This window comes from Oryzias latipes, chromosome 2 (genome assembly GCF_002234675.1).
Source record: "Oryzias latipes chromosome 2, ASM223467v1".
In the NCBI taxonomy this organism is placed as follows: Eukaryota; Metazoa; Chordata; class Actinopteri; order Beloniformes; family Adrianichthyidae; genus Oryzias; species Oryzias latipes.
Window position 1 is genome coordinate 25,274,033 of NC_019860.2, and position 21,468 is coordinate 25,295,500.

The 21,468-nt window shown below is 45.1% G+C and overlaps 1 protein-coding gene across 2 annotated transcripts in view; it reads left to right on the forward strand.

Annotated features, from left to right (window-relative positions):
* Positions 1-21,468, forward strand: part of olgc3 (membrane guanylyl cyclase) — a 108,651-nt gene that overhangs the window by 45,321 nt on the left and 41,862 nt on the right. For both annotated transcript variants that reach the window (XM_023961322.1, NM_001137655.1), the window contains 3 exon segments: positions 11,698-11,814; positions 12,396-12,479; positions 17,441-17,617. In XM_023961322.1, coding sequence (XP_023817090.1) covers positions 11,698-11,814; positions 12,396-12,479; positions 17,441-17,617 — 378 coding nt within the window.

The window sequence follows — 21,468 nt, forward strand, 5'->3', positions numbered from 1 at the left end:
CGGCCATGTTGGAAGTTTGGCGGGGCCCAGCGCCCAGGGGCAAGGACCAGGACCCACCCCCCAGGGACACGAACACCCCCGGCTCAGGTGTAATATGAACCCCCCCACCGTGCGGAGAGAGCACCGCCGGGCCCAGGGAGCCGGCACCCAAGGGACACGGCCGCCATCGCCAAGGGGCCCGCACCCCCCACCAGGGAAGGGGTAGGGGACAGATGGACCCAGGTCCCACCTTCCTTGTAAAATGTGTGTGCGTGTATGGGTGTTTGAGAGGGTGTTTGTGTGCATGTGTGTGTGTTTATGTTTGAATGTATATATTGAAGGGGGAGGGGTGTGTGTACTAAGGGGGGTGCAGTTAAAATTGGCGAGTAGGGCACTAAGGGGACATCTCCTGATTACTCACAGTGATGTCCCCTCACCCTCCACACCAAGGGGCCCTAAATGTCTAAGGTGCGGTTAAAATTGGCGGGTAGGGTGCCAGGAGGACATCTGCTGCTTGCTTGCAGTGATGTCCAAGCACCCCCCCTACCAAGGACCCTACATGTCTAAGGTGCAAATAAAACCGAAAGAGGGGGGGCCCACTCCATACGGCAACCATAGGAGGGGGGCCACTCCCAAGTAGCCCCCCCCCAAGGCGCATCGCAGGCTAGACCCCCCACCCCCTCACCCTAATATGAGGTTATATAAGGAAGGGGGTAAGTTGGGGACAGCTGGTAGACTGTCCCCCGGTGGTCAAACAGCCGTCCCCCAGCCCACCCCCAGCAAAGGGGCCAGGGCCACCCAGCCCAGGGGCCCACCCCCGGAGGCGCCGACACCCCAGGCCCGGCACCACCCACCCCACACAGAGAGAGAGGAGCCAGAAAGCGTCGCCCCCCCCCGGAGCAAGCCCAGGCCCCCACCCCCAGACGCCGGCCCTAGAAGAGCTCTGGTCAGGCCTCGACGGGACCGAGGAGGCCAACCGGCCGAGGCAACCACTGATTGCCTCAGCGGAGACCCCGACCCGCTAGCCCCCCCGACCCGTACTAATAATGGGCCCCCCCTCCCCCCCAGAACGCCCCCCCACAGGACAGGGCCGACAAGCCCCCCACCCCACCCCACCCCAGACCCCGCAGCCGAAGCGGGTGGCACCCAGAGCGACCGGGGGCCCCGAGAGGGTTGTACCGTCCCGCCCCAGAGCCAGGGAAGGGCCGATCCCAGCCCCAGGTGCAGATGGGCAGCCCATCCGGCGCCGCTGGGCCCCCCCCACCCGAGCAGGGCCCCCCGCCAACCCCCCCCAGCACAGGCAAAGGGACCACCCCCCCAAGCCAAGCCAGACCACCACCCCACCCCCCCACCACGCACCCCCACACCCAAGCCCAGAGGACCACGCAGCGCCCCAGCCCGCCCCACCCAGGCACCGGACCCGACCCCCCGACCAACGGAGCCCCCCACCGCCCCCGCCAGGCACCGGAAGCCCCGACCCCCACCCCAAACCACGGCAGAAGGGCAAGGAGCAGCGACGACCAAGCCCCCCACCCCCTAAGTCATGGAGTCAACCACAGGAGACCAGAGAGACTGAATTCTTTCAAAGTTACTTGAGCTTTGGGCTGACATTTTTTCCAAGCTGATATGATCAAACAGCAGATTTCTGTGTTGACTTATGTTTATATTTTTCTTGTTTTTCCAATTTATTAAAATAGTTTTTTTGGCAATACAAAGAGTTATGAAAATGATAGAAGCTAATCCTTCTTCTATATCGATGGCACTCATGTCACCAAGCACACAAAGTGACGGTGAGGCAGTGATTGAAACCTTAAGCCAGACTGATAAATCGGCACATACCTGCTGCCAGAGAGCCTGGACAGGAGTGCAGAACCACAGTGCGTGCATGTAGCTGTCGGGTAGATTATTATCACAGTGCTCGCAAATGTCTGAGTTACTGAGACCCATCTTGAACATCCTCTGTCCAGTGTAGTAAATTCTGTGAAGAGTTTTGAGATGGATTAGCTGCAGATTTGGACTTTTTGTCAGTTTAATCTGTTTTCCAACAGGTATTTAACTTCCTGTTGAAGCTGTGCACGTTTGGTGGGGTTAACACGATAGGCATGTTGTTTGATCGGAAAATGTTGACCTTTGATCAGACTGTATGGAATGTGGAAAACCAAATGTGGAGAAGAAGTTAACCAGAGCTTTAATTATAGCTTTGGTTCTTAGTGTGCGCAATCTAGCCACAGGGGTTGCAAGCCAGTTGCCTCTGTGCCGGTCCCAAGCCCGGATAAATAGAGAGGGTTGCGTCAGGAAGGGCATCCGGCGTAAAAATTGCCAAAATAACCATGCGAATCATCCACAACACTTTAGACATACCGGATCGGTCGAGGCCCGGGTTAACAACGACCGCCACCGATGCTGTTAACCTACAGGGTGTCGGTGGAAATTTGACTGCTGTTGGTGGAAGAAAGAGGGGAGGCAGAAGGGTCCGTGGCCAAAGAGAGAAGGGAAAAGGCAGGAACATAGGTTTAAGAATAGGGACTCTTAACGTTGGCACAATGACAGGGAAAGGCAGAGAGCTGGCAGACATGATGGAGAGAAGGAAGGTAGATGTACTGTGTGTGCAGGAGACAAGGTGGAAGGGCAGCAAGGCACGTAGTATTGGAGGAGGATACAAACTGTTCTATCATGGTGTTGATAGGAAGAGAAACGGGGTAGGAGTGATTCTGAAGGGGGAGTTTGTAAACAGTGTTCTAGAGGTGAAAAGAGTCTCAGACAGGATGATGAGCCTAAAGTTAGAAATTGAAGGGGTGATGGTGAATGTAGTCAGTGGGTATGCGCCACAGGTTGGCTATGAGTTAGAAGTGAAGGAGAGATTCTGGAGTGAGTTGGATGAGGTCATAGAGAGTATCCCCAGAGGAGAGAGAGTTGTTATTGGAGCAGACTTTAATGGGCATATTGGTGAGGGCAACAGAGGTGATGAGGAGGTGATGGGCAGGTTTGGTGTGAAGGAAAGGAATCTGGAGGGACAGATGGTGGTGGACTTTGCGAAGAGGATGGAAATGGCTGTAGTCAACACTTACTTCCAGAAGAGAGAGGAACATAGAGTGACATATAGAAGTGGAGGTAGGAGTACTCAGGTGGACTACATCCTATGCAGACGAGGTCATTTGAGAGAGGTTAATGACTGCAAAGTGGTGGTAGGAGAGAGTGTAGCCAGACAGCACCACATGGTGGTGTGTAAGATGACTCTGGAGGTCAGGAAGAAGAAGACAGGGAAAATAGAAAAGAAGACCAAGTGGTGGAAGCTACAGAATGAAGAAACTTGTGAGGAATTTAGGCAGAAGTTGAGGCAGGTCCTGGGTGGTCAGGATGAGCTTCCAGAGGACTGGGAAACTACAGCAGAGATTATCAGGGAAACAGGTAGGAAGGTGCTAGGTGTGTCATCTGGAAAGAGGAAAGACGGTAAAGAGACTTGGTGGTGGAATGAGGAAGTACAGGAATGCGTCCAGAGGAAGAGGCTGGCTAAAAGGAAGTGGGATGTAGAAAGGACTGAGGAAGGTAGACAGGAGTACAAGGAAGCGCAGCGTAGAGTGAAGAGAGAGGTGGCAAAGGCCAAACAGAAAGCTTATGATGAGCTATATGACAGGTTAGACACAAAGGAAGGAGAGAAGGACTTGTACAGGCTAGCCAGACAGAGAGACAGAGATGGGAAGGACGTGCAACAGATAAGGGTGATTAAGGACAGAGATGGAAAGGTGCTAACAACCCAGGAGAGTGTACAGAAAAGATGGAAGGAGTATTTTGAGGAGCTGATGAACGAGGAAAATGACAGGGAAAGAAGGGAGGAAGATGTAGTTGTTGTGGAGCAGGAAGTAGCAGAGATTGGAAAGGATGAGGTTAGGAAGGCTCTGAAAAGGATGAAGAGCGGAAAGGCGGTTGGTCCTGATGACCTACCTGTGGAAGTATGGAAGTGCTTAGGAGAGACAGCAGTGGAATTTCTAACGAGGTTGTTCAATAGGATTTTAGAGAGTGAGAAGATGCCTGAGGAATGGAGGAGAAGCGTTCTGGTCCCGATCTTTAAGAACAAGGGTGACACGCAGAACTGCAGCAACTATAGAGGAATGAAGTTGATGAGCCACACAATGAAGCTGTGGGAAATAGTAGTGGAAGCCAGGCTTAGGAAGAAGGTGGAGATTTGTGAGCAGCAGTATGGTTTCATGCCCCGTAAGAGCACCACTGATGCCATTTTTGCTTTGAGAATGTTGATGGAAAAGTACAGAGAAGGTCAGAAGGAGCTGCATTGTGTGTTCATAGATTTAGAGAAGGCGTATGACAGGGTGCCGAGGGAGGAGCTGTGGTACTGTATGAGGTCGTCTGGAGTGGCAGAGAAGTATGTCAGAGTAGTTCAGGACATGTATGAGAGAAGTATGACGGTGGTGAGATGTGCTGTAGGTCAGACAGAGGAGTTCAAGGTGGAGGTGGGACTACACCAAGGATCAGCTTTGAGTCCTTTTTTGTTTGCTATGCTGATGGACAGGCTGACAGACGAGGTAAGACAGGAATCTCCCTGGACAATGATGTTTGCGGATGACATTGTAATTTGCAGTGAGAGTAGAGAGCAGGTGGAGGAACAGCTAGAGAGGTGGAGGTTTGCTCTGGAAAGAAGAGGCATGAAGGTCAGTCGTAGTAAGACAGAATACATGTGTCTGAACGACAGGGATCAAGGTAGAAGCATTAGGTTACAGGGGGCTGAGGTGAAGAAGGTGCAGGAGTTTAAGTACTTGGGGTCAACAGTTCAGTGTGATGGGGAGTGTGGAAAAGAGGTGAAGAGGCGAGTGCAGGCAGGTTGGAGCGGGTGGAGGAAAGTGTCAGGAGTGTTGTGTGACAGAAGAGTGTCAGCAAGACTCAAAAGAAAGGTGTACAAGACAGTGGTGAGACCTGCTCTGCTCTATGGGTTAGAGACGGTAGCAGTGAGACAGAGACAAGAGGCTGAGATGGAGGTAGCAGAGATGAAGATGTTGAGGTTCTCCTTAGGAGTGACCAGGTTAGACAGGATAAGGAACGAGTACATCAGAGGGACGGCTCATGTTGCCTGTGTTAGCGACAAAGTCAGAGAAGCCAGACTGAGATGGTTTGGACATGTTCAGAGGAGGGATAGTGGATATATTGGTAGAAGGATGTTGGAGATGGAGCTGCCTGGCCGGAGGGCAAGAGGACGGCCAAAGAGGAGATATATGGATGTCTTAACAGAGGACATGAAGTTGGCTAATGTTAGGGTAGAAGATGTCCATGATAGAGTGAGGTGGAAAACGATGATTCGCTGTGGCGACCCCTGATGGGAAAAGCCGAAAGAGAAAGAAGAGTTCTTAGTGTGCGCAAGGGAATTGCTTCTGGGTAGTGTGTTGCAGCACACATCAGGGTCAGAAGGTACTGATGCCCTGATTTGGTTTTAGGTAGTGGACCCATACAGTCTATAATGAGACGTTGAAACGGTTCACCTATTGCAGGAATTGGATGCAAAGGTGCAGGTGGAATAACCTGGTTTGGTTTTCCACTCATCTGACAAGTGTGACATGAACGACAATATTTAGTCACATCAGATTTCAAGCATGGCCAAAAAAAATGACGCAAAATGAGATAGTATGTTTTCTTTACCCCCAAATGACCAGATGGTCCATCATGAGCTAGGTTGAGAATCTGTCAACGATACTTCTCTGGTACAATTTGCTGAACAACATTCCATCCCAAATTACCAAGTGCGGGAGGAAACCAATTACGAACCAAAAGTCCATTGTTGAAAGCATAAGCTGATTTCTCTTCATTTGAATTAGCAGCAGATAAACATTTGGCAAGAGATGGATCAGTTTTCTGGACATGAACAAATTAATTTTTGTCAACATCAAAAGAAAGTGTTGCTTCATTAAATGGCAGGTTAGGCATTACATTACATTACATACACACACAGGTAACTGAGCACGGAGCACGACTTTTGCTGGCCCAGAAAAAAGTGGCGAATATAAAAACACGTTATGCGTCGGAGCCCGAATGACATTTGTGTTCACGCCCCGCACAAGTGTGTCAAACCCACAGGAAGAATCAGGAGGAAATGGCAAAACACTGTCAAGAAGGGACTGACTTGCGCAGTATTTTTCTCTCCAGTTCACCATTCACACACCCGTTTAGACTATTTATTAGTCAGTAAATCTATTTTAAAAGAAATTAAAAGTTCAAACATTCATCCAATTATTATCAGTGATCATGCACCAGTCTCTGTAAACATTTCTAGGGAAAAATCCACACCCTCAACTACAACCTGGAGGTTTAATACGTCTCTGTTAAAAGACCAGGAATTTATTGAATTCTTTCAAAAAAGAGTGGGCATCCTTCTTAGAATTCAACAATACTTCTGATATCTCACAATGTCTTCTTTGGGAAACAGAAAAAGCAGTCATGAGAGGGAAAATCATTTCTTATTCAATGCATAAAAAACACAAAGAGGAAGCAGATTTATTAGAACTAGAAAATAAAATCAAAACCCTGGAGACTGCTTATGCTGCTTCTGCACAGGAACACATTCTGGATGATCTGAAAAAATTAAAGCTGCAGTTAAATGACATCATTAATAAACAAACACAATTTCAAATACAAAGGCTACGACTTGAAAGATTTGAAAACTCTAATAAATCTGGCAAATTTCTGGCTAATCAGCTTAAAATTAATAGAGAAAAATCAACAATCACTTCTATTATGGACCAAACAGGAAATGTCACTCACGACCCGGTCAAAATTAATAACGCATTTGAAAACTTTTATAAAAACTTTCCCCCCATGCCTCCCTGCTCTCTGGCTCTGGGGGCCTCCCGGCGGTCCTGCTGGCCCTGGCCTGGGTGGCGGATGTGATCTCCCGGGTGGCGGTTGTTCTCTGCCTGCTGCCGTGTTGCGTTGGAGGGTTCTGGCTGCCGCTGCTGCTGCGGTGGGGGTCTTGGTGTGGGGATGGCTGGGCGCTCCTCCTCCTTCTTTTCACATTCCACCATCCATTTTAGAAGAACATAAACACTCACCTGAGCACAGGTGTTAGCTCACCTTTGCTCTAATAGTTTGCATGATTGAATGAATGAAATATTTCACACTAGTTGGTTTAAAGGCATAAGTATGTGTGTGAACACTATCTGTTTTGTGTACATGTTGACGTGGACATTTTTGCAGCTAGCAGGTGTGTTTAAAACATTTGAGTATGTGTGTGGACAGGCCCCGCCCTTTTTGTACTACATTTGAACCTTACCATAGTGATAAACCAGTAAACTTGTTGCTTTATGCTGCTTCATGGTTTTATCCCCCCCCCCTCCTATGATCACCCTCCTATCCCCCCTCTCTCTAAAATCCCTCTCTCTTCTTCCTTTCTTTCCTTTTCCGTCCGGTCCAACACCAAAGATTTTCAAATATGGTTGAAATTAATAAAGTTTGGCCTCAATTACAAAAGGGGTTTATTCAGACATACCTTTGGTTTGTCTGTAGATTAATAACCCCTCTTGTTAAAATAAAATATGTCCAACACAAGAGGCCTTCAGCTCTCATCTGTCTGCCCAGATGTTGGACAGGACAAGTAAAAAAAAAAAGAAAAATCGGCACCTGCTCTTCCTCCTTCCCCGTCAGGGAGACAGTACCTTTAAAGATGAAGGGGCGAAAACGATGATCAGTGACAAGACGATTCTACAGGTCCAGATCAAACAAAACCGACCCTTTTGGGCTTTATGGGACTTTGATTGTTCTCCTTTGACAGGAGCATGGGACACAAAGAGATGACGTGTCCTTTTTCGTGACAATGGAAGCACTCCCGGCTCTCAGCAGAAAGTGGTTTTGAGCTCGGCGGACTTCTAAAAAAAGGATTTGGGCTTTTTACCGGCAAAAACAGGTGAAGGAGCGTCTGCACGCACAGATGGAAACACGGCGCGGTGCGTCAGCACAAATTCATCTGCGAGCACGGCCGCGTTGCCCTTGTGCTATCTTAGATGACCCCCCCCTTCCATTGACGTGTTCTCCTTACCATGACAAAGGTGGATAAAGGTGGAAAGATTTCATTTAATCCATGGACACCAGTGAGGTTCACAAATCATTGAAGAAAAAAAGGTTCAGAGCATTGTCTAGTGGGTCTAGAGGACCCAACTCCCAATGGTAAAATGCCAGGATAGAACAAGGGTTACGGAGGAGACTTTCTGCTCATTCAAATAAACAAGGATCCTCTCAGGGAGGCAGGACTTAAATTCCTCTAGTAAAACTAACTCACGAAGTTGAGCAAAGTCATCTGCCTTGCATGCAGCGCACCACCTTTCAAACAGAACGCATTTCTCACGTGCAAACTCCACCTGCGTTTGGTTGACAGCTTTTCTGTAAGCACGAAATTTCAGACGGTAAGCTTCTGGAACGAGCTCATAAGCTCTCAAAACAGGGGTTTTTACCACATCATAATCCAAACTTTCATTAATTGATAATGTGGAGCACACCTCTTGTGCTTTCCCCACGAGTTTGCACTGTAACAGCAAACTCCACACATTTTTTGTCCATCCCAAAGTGGCAGCGATGCGCTCAAACGCATTAAAATATGAATTTACTTCAGTCTCTCTGAAGGATGGAACGAGGGCAATGTGCTTACTCACATCAAATGGCTGTGCAGCAGCGACAGGAGACAACAGGGACACATTTGCAGTTGCAGGTTGTGGGTGATCCAACTTCAGAGCGCGCACACGCAGGTGCATTAGCTCAACCTCACGTGACTTCGTCTGGAGATCAAGGTCCTTCGTCGACTCTTGCTTGAAGTAATGTGATCGGGTGAGAACCCGAATCAGGAAGAAATGCAGGAGCCTTCGCCCTCACCTCCGCTCCTCGCTCAGGTCCATTGGCATCCACAGCGCCAATAGCAGCCTCCACTCCTACACCGTCATGAATACAACCTCCGGCCACACCCTTCAGCGGAGACGCACCAGGAGAGGTTTGGACCACACCCTGCTTCACCAACTGCCTAAACAAGAGGTCCCCTATCCATGTTTACGGCAATGACTGGGTATGTACAAATAATAATGATGGGCAACTAATAGTAAGTCAGCTTTGGTGAACAGGTCCAACTTCTCCAAACATGGAGAAAGAACAAAATCATTTAAGTCAAATGCCATTATCAATGAGTTACTCTCACGATAAAACTGTCAACCAAACTACACAAAAAAGTCCAACAAACAAACAGGTAAAAACCCAAAACCATACACTATAAGACAAAGTAAATTAGCTACCAAATGTCCCACACAAACAAACCAGTTCAGAGATCCCGGACGAGCCCCCAATTTATGCTACACCCCTGTCTAGGGGGTTGTAAATGGGTGTAACATAAAGGTGAAAAAAGAAAAAAACGAAATTCACCAATGACTCAAAAACCCTCACAAAACTTACCCCCTTCCTCATATAACCTCATATTAGGGTGAGGGGGTGGGGGGTCTAGCCTGCGATGCGCCTTGGGGGGGGGGGGGGCTACTTGGCAGTGGCCCCCCTCCTATGGTTGCCGTATCGAGTGGGCCCCCCCTCTTTCGGTTTTATTTGCACCTTAGACATGTAGGGTCCTTGGTAGGGGGGGTGCTTGGACATCACTGCAAGCAAGCAGCAGATGTCCTCCTGGCACCCTACCCGCCAATTTTAACCTCATCTCAGACATTTAGGGCCCCTTGGTGGGGATGGTGAGGGGACATCACTGTGAGTAATCAGGAGATTTCCCCTTAGTGCCCTACTCGCCAATTTTAACTGCACCCCCCTTAGTACACACACCCCTCCCCCTTCAATATATACATTCCAACATAAGCACACACACATGCACACACACACCCTCTCAAACACACATACACGCACACACATTTTGCAAGGAAGGTGGGACCTGGGTCCATCTGTCCCCTACCCCCTCCCTGGTGGGGGGTGCGGGCCCCTTGGCGATGGCGGCCGTGTCCCTTGGGTGCCGGCTCCCTGGGCCCGGCGGTGCTCTCTCCGCACGGTGGGGGGGTTCATATTACACCTGAGCCGGGGGTGTTCGTGTCCCTGGGGGGTGGGTCCTGGTCCTTGCCCCCGAGCGCTGGGCCCCGCCAAACTTCCAACTTGGACGAGCCTGGTCGGGCCATATTTATAACACCCCTTGTGGGCCGCCCTTTTTTCCCCGTGGTTCCCCCCTCCTGGGCGGGGGTGGCGGGGCCCTGCCTTGCTCCTCCCTGGACCAACCGTGGGCCGGGTGGGTGGCTGCCTGGAGTGCGGAGCGGGTCTCCCTTGGGGGATCCTGGCTTGTACCTGGGGTTGGGGTGGGGGGATGCCCGGAACTCCTGGGTGGTGGTGGGGTGCTCGTCTGGGGCTGTGGGCGTCCTTCTCCGGTGGGGCCCTGCGTTGGGCTCTTCCGGCGCGGCGGGGGGCTGCTTTCCTGGTTGGGCTGGGGCGGCGCTCTCTTTCCCTCCCTGCTCTCTGGCTTTGGGGGCCTCGCGGCGGGGTGGCGGTCTTGGTCGCCCGGGGGGCGGTTGTTCCCTGCCTGTTCCCGTGTGGCGTTGGGGGAATTCTGGCTGCCACTGCTGCTGCGGAGGGGTCTTGGTGTGGGGATGGCTGGGCGCTCCTCCTCCTTCTTTTCACATTCCACCATCCATTTTAGAAGAACATAAACACTCACCTGAGCACAGGTGTTAGCTCACCTTTGCACTTATAGTTTGATGATTGAATGAATGTAAGATTTCACACTAGTTGGTTTAAAGGCATAGGTATGCGTGTGTGAACACTATCTGTTTTGTGTACATGTTGACATGTGGACTTTTTTTGCAGCTAGCAGGTGTGTTGACAATATTTGAGTGTGTGTGAACAGGCCCCGCCCTTTTTGTACTACATTTGAACCGTACCGTAACGATAAACAACCAGTAAACTTGTTGCTTTATGCTGCTTCATGGTCTTACCCCCTTCCCCTCCTATTATCACCCTCCTACCCCCCCCTCTCTCTAACGTCCCTCTCTCTTCTTCCCCTCTTTCCTTTTCCGTCCGGTCCAACACCAAAGATTTTCAAACATGGTTGAAATTAATAAAGTTTGGCCTCAATTACAAAAGGGGTTAATTCAGTCATACCTTTGGTTTGTCTGAAGATTAATAACCCCTCTTGTTAAAGTAAAATATGTCCAACACAAGAGGCCCTCAGCTTTCATCTGCCAGCCTAGCTGTTGGACAGGACAAGTTAAAAAAAAAAAAAAACCTCACAAAACACAGAATGAAATTAAGCTGGGGATATATTTAGAACGAAAAACTCAGAACTATACAAAACAACCAACCCAAATTACAAGGAACAAAAAGCCTCTAACCATGTTTTATCTAACACTCTGCTGCTGCCAGCTGGAGAGGGAGAGCTCCAACAGATGAGGTGGCAGTTTTTACAGCTGCTGCTGGAAGTCCACAGCCAATCAGGTGCTCCGGACACTGTGGAATCCAATTGGCACTATACAGGAGGGAATGGAAAAGGAAAGGCATACCTTCCCAAAAAAAAAAACACAGAAAAACACTCCAAATATACAAAAAAAAAAAAACAATATTACGGCCACAGCCGTAACACTAGAAAGAAAAATCTAAAATTGAGGAGTTTACGAACTTTCAGACATGAAATTCAAAGCAAATACAAACACACTCACACAGCCTAAAGTTTGTAATGTTGACATTTTTTTTTACAATGTTTTCTTTCAGAAACTGAATGATGAGTCCATCATGAGGAGTCTCCTGGAAATTAAAACCCCGCTGCGCTCTATTGCTAGAAGCTACATCCTGACGACACCTGAAAGCTCCAACATAGGAATCCTAGAGGTAGAAAAACTGCTGCGTTTCTTTCCAGTCAAACCTAAAGTCCTGTTTTCTGGTCATACAGGAGTGCATGAATGTTGACTTTGGCCATCTGAAAACATACCTGTGCAGGTTTAAGCTCCTCCTCCATAACTTCCTGAGCTTCAAATGAGCTCTGTCCAAAGCCGGGAGTAAACACGTGAAGTTTTAGCTTCCTTCTTCTAGATAATGTCAACTAACTTTGATTAAATGTAAGTCCAAAGCAAATGTTTATTTTATTGTCAGTACATAGGAGCTAAATGTCATTAATCTCATTTAAACACAAACATAAGGAATATTAATAAAGTTTAGTATAAATTACAAAAGGGGTTTATTCAAATATACCGCTTGCGTGTCGGGAGAGGCCTTCAGCTCTCATCTGTTTGCTCAGCTGTTGGACAGGACAATGTTGTCAACAAAAAAGACGTAATCATTTTATTTTGATATTTATCTGTGCTCTTAACTTTTTTTTGTAAATGTAAAGTTTTCTAAATAAACTTTTCTATAATTTGTGCTTTATAAAAAAACAAAATACACATTTTAATCATGACTTGTGTTTTTTCTAGGGTGATTGGGTTTGGCTGAAAAAGATTCCCATTGGAAAAACAACAACAGCTGTCAACCAAAACACCCAGAATCTTTTTAGCCAGGTAAGATCATCTGCAGCAGACACAAAAATTATTCATGCTGGCGGTTAAATACACAAAAATAACAAGTACATCAATAAAAAGGTATTACTTCAGTAAAAACTTTTTAAAAACTTTTTTTTTATAAATATTCACACACAGGTGGAAACATTTTCAGTCTTTATTTCTCATCATTTTTATAACATGGATTTTAAGTAGTAAAACAGAGAGTGAGGAAGAAGAGGATGAAGAGTGGAAAGACAGGTGCTCCTGAGAAGATTCCTGTTCTAGAAGATCTTAGGAGAGAGACAGTGGAGCTTCTGACCACCCAAAGACCCAAATATACATAGAGACTCCCACAACCAACGCCTTCAAAAAGGGCTACTGCCAAAGGCACATTCTCACTTTAATGACTGATGACTACAGGGACGCCATGGTGCAGTGGTAGGGCGGTCAACCCATGATCGATTCCACAAAACAGAAAAATGCATTAAAATCACAATACATCATAGAAATAATCAACATAAAATTAAATTTTAAAAGAAAAGAAAAAAATTAAAAATTGATTTATAAAGAAAAGAAGGAAATGAAAGAAAAGTGCAGATAGGACCTTTCAGTCATATACACAGCTAAACAGAAATGTTTTAAGTCTAGATTTGAACATGAACACAGACTAGGCCTGTCTTACGACTTCAGGGAGGCTAAGACTGATGCTGAAAAACTCATCCATGCGTTTGTTACGTCTAGACTGGATTACTGTAACTCCTTGTTAGCAGCGTGTCCTAAGAGTTCCTTAAGAAGTCTCCAGCTTGTTCAGAACGCAGCAGCTAGATTGTTAGCAGGAACTAGCAGAAGAGATCACATCACTCCTGTGTTAGTTTCACTTCACTGGATCCCAGTTGATTCTAGAATCAAGTTCAAGATCCTCCTGTTAACCTAGAAGGCCTTACATGGAATGGCCCCGTCCTACAGCGGGGAAAATAAGTATTGAACTCAGAAACATTTCTCTCAAAAAACACATTTCTAATCGAGCTATTGACATGAAATTTTCACCAGATGTCGGCATCAACCCAAGTAATGCACACATAGAAAGAAATCCAAACATTTATGTCCATAAATGAAGTTATGTGTAATAAAGTGAAATGGCACAGGGAATAAGTATTGAACACATGAAGAAAAGGAGGGGTAAAAAGGTCTGGCAAGCCAAGAAAGCAACTGGAGTTTGTCAGTATTCAGAAGGTTAACCTGCCCCCTATTAGTGCAAAGTAATATCAGCTGGTATAGTCCTGATTGATGCCTTTTAAAAAGGTTTCTCACCAGCAAGCTGTTAGACAAGAAGCATTGCATGATGGGTAAAAGCAAAGAGCTGTCCAAAGACCTACGCAACCTTATTGTTGCAAAACACACTGAAGGCATTGGTTACAGGCGCATTTCTAAACTTCTGAAAGTTCCAGTGAGTACCATTGGGGCCATCATCCGGAAGTGGAAAGAACACGGCATTACCATAAACCTGCCACGGCCAGGTGCTCCTCGCAAGATTTCAGACAGAGGAGTCAGAACAATCATCAGAAGGGTTCTCCAACAGCCCAGGACCACTCGTGGAGAGCTTCAGAAAGACCTGGAATCAGCAGGTACCGTTGTTTCAAAGAAAACAATAAGTAATGCACTCGACCGCCATGGCCTCCATGCACGCACACCACGCAAGACTCCATTTTTGAAGAAGAAGCATGTTGAAGCTGGTTTGGAGTTTGCCACACAACATTTGGATAAACCCGTGACATTCTGGGAGAAGATACTCTCGTCAGATGAGACCAAAATTGAACTCTTCGGATGTCATAAGACACAACATGTTTGGAGGAAAAATGGCACCGCACATCACCCCCATCACCATCCCAACAGTCAAGTTTGGAGGTGGGAGCATCATGGCGTGGGGCTGTTTTTCAGCATGTGGTACTGGTAGACTTCATATCAAGGAATAATGACTGGAGAAAAGTATGGAGACATTCTTGATCAGAATCTGCTGTCATCTGCCAGGCTGCTGAAGATGAAAAGAGGGTGGATCTTTCAGCAAGACAACCATCCCAAGCACACAGCCAAGGTAACACTCAACTGGTTGAAGAAAAAGAAAAGAAAGCTGCTAGAATGGCCCAGTCAATCACCAGACTTGAATCCAATTGAAAATCTTTGGAAAGAACTGAAGATCCGGGTTCACAGAAGAGACCCCCGGAACCTTGAAGATTTGAAGGCAGTTTGTGTGGATGAATGGGCCAAAATCCCACCTGAGCAATGTATTCCACTGGTTTCTCCATACAGGAGGCGTCTTGAGGCTGGAATCATCACAAAAGGTTTTTGCACTAAGTATTAAATACATTTCAGTAAGCGTGTTCAATACATATTCCCTGTGCCATTTCACTTTATTACACATAACTTCATTTATGGACATAAATGTTTGGATTTCTTTCTATCTGTGCATTACTTGGGTCGATGCCGACATCTGGTGAAAATTTCGTGTCAATAGCTCGATTAGAAATGTGTTTTTTGAGAGAAATGATGTGTTCAAAACCTCTTAGTGACATAACGCAGGAATTTTACAAGTTAAAACATTGGTTTGGTAAGAACAAATTATCTTTGAATCTAAAAAAGACTAAATTTATGCTCTTTAGCAGGAAAAGCAAGGAGATGCCAGTGGAAATTATCATTAATGATACACCAATTGAGAGAGTGCATAAACATGTGTTTTTGGGTGTATTTATTGATGACAAGCTTTGTTGGAAACCTCTTATACATCATTTACGTTCTAAAGTGGCTAAATGTGTTGGTTTGATGAAAAGGTGTAGCTCGATGCTTAACCAATCCGCTTTATTTATTTTGTATCATTCCTTTATAATGGCATATTTGAATCACTGTATTGAAGTGTGGGGAAATTGCTACAAAACTAATTTGCTTCCTTTAGTTATGCTCCAAAAGCTAGCCATCAGATTAGTTCACAAAATTAAATATAATGAGCGCACCAATCCACTTTTTCTTAATACATTTAATTTAAAATTGCAGGACTTGGTAGATTTTAAAACAGCCCAAATCATGTATAAAGCTTCAATAAACTCTCTGCCGACCAACATTCAATCTTTATTTCAAAACAGAGATGCTGTTAATAAATATAAATTGAGAGGAATCAACAAATTCTGTCAACCCAAAATAAGGACAACATTAAAATCGATGTGTATCTCAGTAAAGGGTGTCTCACTCTGGAAGAATTTATCGGACAACATGAAAACTTGTAAAAATCTTGTTCATTTTAAAGTTATGTTTAAAAGATATATAATGAATGTGTACCAAGATGCAATGTAACAATGATGAGTATGTGTAGTCTTGGATTTTGGAAGGATCATTATCAAAGTTTAGTTTTATTCTGTTATTGTTTCCTTTATAGGGGGTTTGGTGTTTGGTCGGAGTTTTTGGGCATGTCTGTCTGTCGTCATCAGGTGTTTTTTGTATGTTAGCGTTATTATGTCAAATGTTTAATTTCGTTGTTTGTTGTTATGATTGTTGTTGAGTGGGGGTTTGGATTTTTATAAGCTTTAGCTTCTTCCATTACCCTTTCAAATCTTATTTCCCAAGTCATGTATTGACTTTTATTTTATTTTTTCCAGGTAAATGTTGATTTGATTTGAAATAAACTTGTTACTACTACTTATTTTCCCCGCTGTATATCAAAGACCTCATAGTCCCTTACCATCCCATCAGGACACTTCACTCACTAAACGCAGGACTGCTTGTGGTTCCTAGAATTAGTAAAAGTACGGTTGGAGGTAGAGCGTTTAACCACCAAGCCCCTGTTTTATGGAATAAACTCCCAGCTCATATAAGAGAGGCCGACTCAGTTTCTACATTCAAAGCTAGACTGAAAACATTCCTCTGTTGACAGGATTATTGTCAGACTAGCTAGTATTCAGAGATTATTTAACTTAATGTGTTTAAATTAAAATTAATAACAATAACAATTAGTTGTTAGTAGCTGCTAGAAGTTGAAGCTGGGGTAACTATGGTGCTCTGGGGTTCTGTCCTCTTTTCTCTACTTCTACCCTTCCTCTCCTCTATTCTTGATCATCATTCATCATTTAGTTCTCCATGCCTCTGTTTGGTGCAGTGATTCATGTATTGTCCCTCTTTCACTCTTCCCTCCTGGGGAGTGGGAGTGCTTCCAGACTCCAGTTGGCTCATCCGTGCTCCTGTTCCTGACCGTTTACCTCGTCTCTGCTCCTGCTCCTACACCTGGCTGTGGTTCCTGTCTCCGGCTCGACTCGCGCCCCTGACTGTCCCCCCAACTCCATCTGGATGAAGCTCGTCTGCTGGACTTTAAATATGTAGTTGTAGATTTAGATAAGTTAATTCTTCTCTATGAGTTCTGGTAAATCGCCTGTCCGTCCTGGGGGAGGATCCCTCCTTCATGTGGACATCCCTGAGGTTTCTTCGTTTTTTTCCGGAATCTGTTTTTTTTAGGAGTTTTTCCTTACTGCGAAGAAGGGTCTAAGGGCAGGGATGTCAGTATAGCTTAGTCAGTTTGTTAGTTCAATTCAATATTTTCCTATTGAATTCTATGTATTCATGATCTTTTTGAGTTCATGTTTCACTTTTTCAATTACCGATACGAAGCCCATCGAGACGACTGTTGTTGTGAATTTGGGCTATACAAATAAAATGGAATTGAATTGAATTGGATGAAGGACATGAGGATAGATGGTGTAAATGAAGCAGAGAAGGAAAACAATTCAAAATTGGATCTATTCAAAGACGAAAAATGTAAAAGTTGTTTGAACAGATTGATAGTGAATCTCTGAGTGCAGAAGACTTTTTTTATCATCTGGGTTTAACCTGCTATAAAGAAAATCTCACAAATGAGTGAAATGATGTAAATGACCTGTGCTCAAGACAGCTTCAGGATTAAGTGAAGAGATGTAACTTATATGTAAGTGCTGTGTGTGCAGCTGAGAGAGATGCGGCACGAGAACCTCAACCTGTATCTGGGTTTGTTCGTGGACTCTGGGATTCTGGCTTTAGTGGTGGAACACTGTCCTCGAGGAAGTCTGGCTGACCTGCTGGCCGACAGTGACGTCAGACTCGACTGGATGTTCAAGTCTTCGCTGCTTATGGATCTGATCAAGGTACAGATACAAAGATTAGGAAAAATGATAGAACCAGCATGGCTGACTCATCCTTACATTCTTCTCTACTTAAGCAAATGCATAGAAATAAGTTTGAATGTTCATGAGTCTGCAGTGCAAATAATCTGAGCACAACCAAAAATTACATACAGTATTTATTGAGTCACAGTAAAAGAACAAGCATCAAAGTAAAAGCTGTATTTTTATATTTTTGAACCTATAAAGAGTAGTTATTCTAGTGGTTGATGCACATTTGAGAGTGGATCGTTTATTTCCCTGACAGAGCAGTGATCTGCATTTAAATTAAAAGAAAAATAGCGTATTCTTTTTGTTTTTAAAATCTTTTGGTTTTTAATTTGAGCATTTAAACCACCAATCAAGTCACAATGTGGAGGTGTTAGCTCAACTTTAATCCTTTTTATAAAACACAGTTTTCAGGGTAAACATTAACCCATTTTGACCCTTTTTGCTTCATGCATCCAGTATCTTCTGCTTTACAGGGTTTGGGTTGTGGTGGCAGCAGTCAAATCACTCTTTGTTTTTTTCTAATACACATGTAACCCTCGTGTAACATTGCCACATGAGGACCCTCAAGTCTCTACATTGTGTAAATGGCGCTGTTATGAGTAGAAATGTAATACCGAGAGTCATAGCAGCAGAAACAAAAAGTTGCCTTACCTGCAATAATGCTAGTGTGAATGCTTTCTTTTTTTTTTTTTTTTTTTTAACTTGTTCTGTCCAAAAGCTGAGCAAACAGATTAGAGCTGAAAGCTTTTTGCGTTGGACAGGTTTTATTATCACAAAAAGAGGTTATAAAACTTTAGAAGTCAGAGTGTAGATTTGTGTAGACCCCTTTTTGTTGTATTTTTTATTTATTTGTTGTATTTAGTGTGTGTGGGGGGGGGGAGAAGGAAAGAATGTGTGTGTGGGGGGGGGGGGGGGGGGAGTAAAAGGAAGAAAGGTGAAAAGGTGGGGGATACAAGCACTGATTTGAATAAGTTATTATTTTAAGCTGTAACAATTATACCAGATCTGCTGGAAAGACAAATATTACATCAAAGGTGAAAATCTGAAACTAAGTTGAGCGAAAAACATCTGTCCATCAATACACTGTGGGTAAGGAGGAGGGATGAAGCAGACAGGAAGCAGTGTGGCAGTGTGCACGTGTACGTGGGGGTGGAGATACATGCATGCTGCCGATGTGAACCGTGTGTTCATAAGGGGAACCAGATCCTACCCAGCCAGACCAGCCAGACCAGGAGAGGGGAGGAGAGCCCCCCCCCAGGTCAGGAGCCCCCCCCCCCCCCCCCCCCCCCCCCAGCTAAAACTACCTTTCTCCGGTCGAGAACCATGGCCTCAGATTTAGCGGTGCTGACCCTCTTCCCAGCTGCTTCACACTCGTTGCAAACTGCCCCAATGCACGCTGGAGGTCCTGGCCTAATGAAGCCAACAGGACCAAATCATCCGCAAAAAGCACCGAGGAAATCCTGTGGTCCCCAAACTAGACCCCTTCCGGCCCCTGGCTGCGTCGAGAAATTCGGAATAAGAATTATGAACAGAACCGGTGACAAAGGGCAGCCCTGCCGGAGTCCAACATGCACCGGAAACAACTCTGACTTTAGTTACTATGCGAACTAAGCTCTTACTCTGGTCATACGGCCCTCAGTAAGGCTCCCCTAACTTCCCACAAACCCTCCAGCACCCTAAAGAGGGTGTAGAGCTGTTCCACGACCAGGATGGAAACTGCACTGTTGTTCCTGAATCTGAGGTTCGACTATCGGACGGACTCTACTCTCCAGTGCCCTATCATAGACTTTCCCAGGGAGGATGAGGAGTGTAATTCCCCGGTTGTTGGAACACACCTTCCGGTCCCCCTTCTTAAAGAGGGGAACCACCACCCCTGTCTGCCGGTCCAGTGGTAACCATTGGTAGACCTGAGATACTGATGTGATTTGAATTTTGATTTGAAATGGTTTATTTCAAGAAATCAAATAAGAATACACAAAAACAATACAATTATCAGTTATACATTCATACAACAACGAATCAGACTTAGGATAATTAGATATATTAATAAATATTCCTTAAAAGGGAGTGGAGTGGAAGGAAGCGAACTTATATAATCCTACCCTGTTATTCTATAACCATTTTATTACATGATTTATCAATGTCCGGTTCCTAGCTTTTATCAGACAGAATTAAGAATCATTAAGTGTCAATAAAGCACATGACAAAGATGAATTACTTAACTATTATGTAAAAAATAACTTTTAGAAATCAAAATGGCAAATGCAGATCAGTTTTTCAAAATATATGCACATTATCTTATAAAAGAGATTGATGTGATTAAAAAACCAATACGATATCAGTAAAATAGACACAACACTGTTTTAGAAATTTTCTTAGCAAAATTTGATCACGTATCAAAAGTAAAAAATATGTGCAAAATTATGTCACATTAGGAAAATTCATGAATAAACCTATCAATTTTTTTGAGCAAGTGAAGTAATATCATTAAAAGTCAATCAATTTAACCATTTTCGATAATTGATTAATCATTTGTTTTATTATTTGTTTTGTTTTTGTATTTTTTATTTATTTTTGTAATAAAGTAATGCTGTTAGGGAAAATAAAAAAAGGGTCCATAATCTGTCGAATGACCAAGGTTGGTATTTCTTCTTCTGCTGATTAACAGCCGTTCTTCTGGGGTTAAACAGAGTTTATAGTTCTCCTCGATGTTATGTCTGCAGACATTAGATTAAGGTCCATATCCTTCTTCAGCTGATATCATTAGCGCTGAAAGTTGAGGTCAAATTTTCTGCAGGTCAGAGCTTTGCTGAGAATCAGGGTCCTTCAGACTTTTGGAAAAAGAGATGAATCCAGGCGTCATATTTCTTAAAATTATTTGGCTCTTTGATTTATCACTGCATGTAGTTTCAGACGTCTGTGATCAAACACTTTTCAAAGTCCTTCATGGTGTTAATAACCAGAACCTTGGACCGGTCCGGTGGACCGAGTGGTTTGACGTAAATCCTGCAGCCTTTAACCCAAGTGTTCTCAATCTGCTTACGCTTCCTGAGAAGCCTGGCATGTTTGGCGATTTCAGCATTCCTTCTGGTCAGATGGTCGTTCAGATAAGCAGCAGATCCCTTCAGGTTCTTCCTTTGGTTCATCAGAGCTAGCTTGTGTTTTTGATTCACAAACCTGATGAGGATCGCTGTTTTATCCGTCTCCTTTCTTCTGGGGAGCGAGTGGCAGGTCTCGATGGTGTTGGGACCAGGGAAATCCCTTTAGACGTGAGAAATGATTATGAAATGATCAGAACTGTTAGCGCTATTAGCATTGCTAACTCCAGCTGCATTTAGCTCTGCCCGAGATTTGATCGGTACTCCAGTGACTACAGCACCGAGAAGCAGCAGAGACAATGGAAGAGGAAAACATGGTCCACTTGGACTTAATGTCCCCAACCTCCCTCTGTACCTTTTTGAGGTTCTCCTGGATGTGGGAGTTAAAGACTTCCCTAAAGGAGGGCTCAGCCAGATTTTCGCAGCAGTCTCTCACAGTGCGTTTGGGTCTTCCAAGTCTTTCTAATTCCGGCCTCCTTCACCGCCAGCGAATCCAACTAACCTCCAGATCATTGGCAGCGGAGATGGGGGCTCACGAGTAAGCCCACACCAGCCCGCCGCCTCTCACCTTGAGCAACTCCAGAGTGGTAGAGAGTCCAACCCCTCTCTAAGGACTGAGTTTCAGAGCCCAGGCTATATGTGGAGGTTAGTCAGACTATATCTAGACGGTATCTCTACACTTGATAAGCTCAGGTTCCTTCCCTCCCAGAGAGGTGACGTTCCATG